This window comes from Bison bison, unplaced genomic scaffold (genome assembly GCF_000754665.1).
Source record: "Bison bison bison isolate TAMUID 2011002044 unplaced genomic scaffold, Bison_UMD1.0 scf7180017864334, whole genome shotgun sequence".
NCBI lineage: Eukaryota > Metazoa > Chordata > Mammalia > Artiodactyla > Bovidae > Bison > Bison bison.
In genome coordinates, this window is record NW_011494906.1 from 155,805 (window position 1) to 159,893 (window position 4,089).

General features: G+C 49.5%; 1 protein-coding gene across 1 annotated transcript in view; it reads left to right on the forward strand.

Annotated features, from left to right (window-relative positions):
• The first annotated feature begins 521 nt into the window (after positions 1-521).
• The window catches only part of HRASLS5 (HRAS-like suppressor family, member 5), a 22,241-nt gene continuing 18,673 nt past the window's right edge, over positions 522-4,089 (forward strand). Inside the window, exons 1-3 of the mRNA XM_010853949.1 lie at positions 522-835; positions 2,027-2,120; positions 3,571-3,679. Of these exons, the coding sequence (XP_010852251.1) occupies positions 583-835; positions 2,027-2,120; positions 3,571-3,679 (456 nt within the window). The 5' untranslated portion in view covers positions 522-582. The remainder of the gene's footprint in view (positions 836-2,026; positions 2,121-3,570; positions 3,680-4,089) is intronic.

Here is a 4,089-nt window from a genome sequence, read left to right on the forward strand (position 1 = left end):
GCGACCCCATGGACAGTAGCCTGCACCAGGCTCCTCCATCCATAGGATTTTCTAGGCAAGAGTACTAGAGTGGGTTGCCATTTCCTTCTCCAGGGAATCTTCCCTACCCAGGGATCAAACCCAGGTCTTCCGCATTGTAGACAGACGCTTTACCATCTGAGCCATCAGGGAAGTCCAACCAGGCCTGAACTCCTGTCTCCATTTGTTGCTCCTCTGTCTGCACCGTTGACCTTCAGCTTCTCCAACCACATCAGATTCCACCTCTGAGTCCTATGCAAAGGGTTGTTACTTTCCATCCCACCAATAGCCTACGCAGCTTTTCCCGGCCTTTCCTCTCAACATCCCTCTGCCCCCAGGTTCTTGGGCCTCCAAGCTCGCGATCGGTGCCCGCCTGTTCGGGCACGTGCTCACCGCGCCCTCGCGCTCGGGCCGCGCGCCCCGCCGTTTGCTGCGCGCCCGCATGCCGGCTCCGCTCCCCTCCGCCCTCCCCGCGCGCCGCCGACCGGGCCCGCGCCGTCTGGGAACCAGCCCGGCGCGTCGCCCCCTGCGAGGCCCGGGGACCGGCGGGGCGGCAGCAGCGGGATGGGCCTGAGCCCCGCCGCCCGGGGCGAGGGCGGGCGCCGCCTCCCTAGGTTCCCACGGTCCCGCGTCAGGCCCGCCTTGAGAACCGCGAGTACTGGGCCGAATGGCACCCAGCCCGCTCCTGGACTTCCAACCCGGCCCCGGTCAGGCCGCGGCGGGCGTGGGGCTTCTCCCCACCGAGCCGCCACGTCCCGGCCTGGGGGCTTCCGGGGTCGTTCTCCAGGTCCCAGCAGGCCCTCGGACCTTCAGAAAGGTCACCGTGGTTTCCTTCACTTCTCGTAGATATTTGTTCGTTGTTAGAGATGCTTGCTAACGGAAATAAGTGAATAGTTAGGAATGGTCGTTGGCTACTAATTTAATCAAAGCGGGCCAGGCATCCAGCGACCTTCGCGAGTATTTACCAAGTAAACAGACGCGGCTGCTGCCTGGCAGGTAGAGTTCAGAACGGCTCCAGCCCCACAGAAGCTTCTGCCATTGGGTTTAACCCCAAGTCTTCTGCCATCTGGGATAGAGGCAACCGCTCCCCAATTCCATACCCAGGATTTCCAAAATCTCTCTTTCCTGGAGGAGGAACCCTTTTCAGGATGGTCCCACAGCCCCCTTTATCCCAAAATTTATTGAGGGCTAAAAATGGCATCTGGTCCCATCACTTCATGGGAAATAGATGGGGAAACAGTGGAAACAGTGTCAGACTTTATTTTTTTGGGCTGCGAATTACTGCAGATGGTGATTGCAGCCATGAAATTAAAAGATCCTTACTCCTTGGAAGGAAAGTTATGACCAACCTAGATAGCATATTGAAAAGCAGAGATATTACTTGGCTAACAAAGGTATTTCTAGTCAAGGCTATGGTTTTTCCAGTGGTCACGTATGGATGTGAGAGTTGAACTATAAAGAAAGCTGAGTGCCGAAGAATTGATGCTTTTGAACTGTGGTGTTGGAGAAGACTCTTGAGAGTCCCTTGGATTGCAAGGAGATCCAACCAGTCCATCCTAAAGGAGATCAGTCCTGGGTGTTCATTGGAAGGACTGATGCTGAGCCTGAAACTCTGATACTTTGGCCACCTCATGTGAAGAGTTGACTCATTGGAAAAGACCCTGATGGTGGGAGGGATTGGGGGGCAGGAGGAGAAGTGGACGACAGAGGATGAGATGGCTGGATGGCATCACTGACTCGATGGACATGAGTTTGGGTAAACTCTGGGAGTTGGTGATGGACAAGGAGGCCTGGCGTGCTGTGATTCATGGGGTCGCAAAGAGTTGCACACGACTGAGTGACTGAACTGAACTGAGCTGGGAGCTGGGCTCAGTGCTAGACTAGAGCTCCCACCTTTGCATCACTGTCAAGGCCTGACTCCAACCCTCCTTTCATGGATTACACTCCCCATAGAAGGCAGTAGTGGTTTAAATATTCAGTAACATGATTTTTTTTTCCTTTGAATTAGAAGAATCTGTGGGATCTCAGGCGTTGGACCAGCTTTTGCCCAAGAAGCCACAGCAGGGCACGATAGAACAGGGCAGAAGCAGTGTCCAGCAGGGGTAAGATTCTTTCTTTGTGTGGAAGGACTGGGTCTTTGGGTGGTTTTCAAGAACTGACTTTGATAACAGTTCTGTAATACAAATCCTTAGCTGGTGTCTGCATGAACCAGGCTGCCAGCAACGGAGCCTGGTGTGCTCCTGGTGATAACAGCGGGAGGGCAGTCCTGGGACCTGCAGGCCAGGCCAGAGGCCACCTTGTCGTAGTTTCTAGCCATTCTGCAGACCCCTGAGAACTGAACTGCTTCCCAAGAATGCTTGCAATATTGCCCGCTGGTCTCAGTAACTAATGAATGATTCAACCATCTTCCAGTTTCTACAGTTGACTTTCTTGAGAAACATGACATTTGTCTCTGTTTAAGATTCTGAGAGCTGAAAGTTTGGAGAAGAACAATACTGAAAATGGGGAGTATGCCCCACCTCCTCCCTATCACTCCCATACACTATACCTTTGGAGAAGAGTTAAAATTTGGGGATGGTCAGGAAAAAGCCATTTTGGGGGTGGTCATTCTGAACCCAGTGATCGAACCTGGGTCTCCTACATTGCAGGCAGACTCTTTACCGTTTGAGCCACCAGAGAAGCCAGATGTATACATATGCTTTTCCATTTAACCCTCTTGATAACTCTGTGAGACCAATATTAGCATCTCTAGTTTATAGACAGTCAAACCGAGGTTCAGACAGACTAGTTTACTAGCTCAAGGTTGCACAGCAAATATGAGAGCCAGGATTCAAACTCAGGTCTTTGTGGCCCCATATATTTCACTCTATTGTTCTACCCCAAAATCATATCCTTGCCTTTAGTTTCAGTCCTCTCCTGTAACATTTTGCTTCAAGGGACAAAATATACTGATTTCTATCACATTACTGGCAGTTACAGTGCTGTCAACAGGCTTTCTCAGAAATATGGAGCTAATTATTGCAAGAAACAGTCCAACAGTTGAGGGGCCCTTCTGGCCTGGAGGACTGGGAGGGCAAGGGATGAGGAGAGGCTTGTTGAATTTCCTTAGAAGGCATTGTGTACTATTTTTAAAAAGCTATGTGGGATGGTACAGGGAGGGAGGAGGGTTCAGGATGGGGAACACGTGTATACCTGTGGTGGATGCATGTTGATATATGGCAAAACCAATACAATATTGTAAAGTTAAAAAAAAAAAAGCTATGTCTAAATATTTAAAAACATCAAAAAAAGATTATTAGAGGGAGGAAAACACCCCTGAAAGCTACTCATTGCTGTCATTAGCATTTTAAACAATTGTCTGAAAAGCAGAAAACAGCCATTATTTTGCAGGACAGAATGGCATCACAGAAACAAATTTCATAGGCAAAATGTTTCCTAGAATCTCAAAACTGAAAGATACCTTAAAATTGTAACTCTAAAGTAATACAGAATTTCTGATAGTTGTGAAGTAGTGGTTTTTCTGTTAACTATACGATCACAAAATTCATTTAGGGAGAAGCCCGTAGTCAGCCTGGAGTCCACACCCAACCAGAAGAGAGCAGAGCGGAATTCAACCCCGAAGCCTGGGACTGCGGGCAGGTTAATGAAGCAAGCAGCGGAGGTGGGTACTGTGGGAATTCTCAGATGAGGCATATCTTTAATTCCTGGAGACTTCTCTACATTATACTGTATTTTACTTGATTTATACCATGGCAGGTTGAACTGCACACTGATTAAGGATGCTTTCAGCTTAGTTCAGTTCAGTTTCTCAGTCGTGTCCAATTCTTTGCAACCTCACGGACTGCAGCATGCCAGTCCATAACCAACTCCCGGAGTTCACCCAAACTCATGTCCATTTATTCGGTGATGCCATCCAGTCATTGCATCCTCTGTCATCCCCTTCTTCTCCCCCCTTCAATGTTTCCCAGCATCAGGGTCTTTTCAAATGAGTCAGCTCTTCGCATCAGGTGGCCAAAGTATTGCAGTTTCAGGTTCAACATCAGTCCTTCCAATGAACACTCAGGACTGATA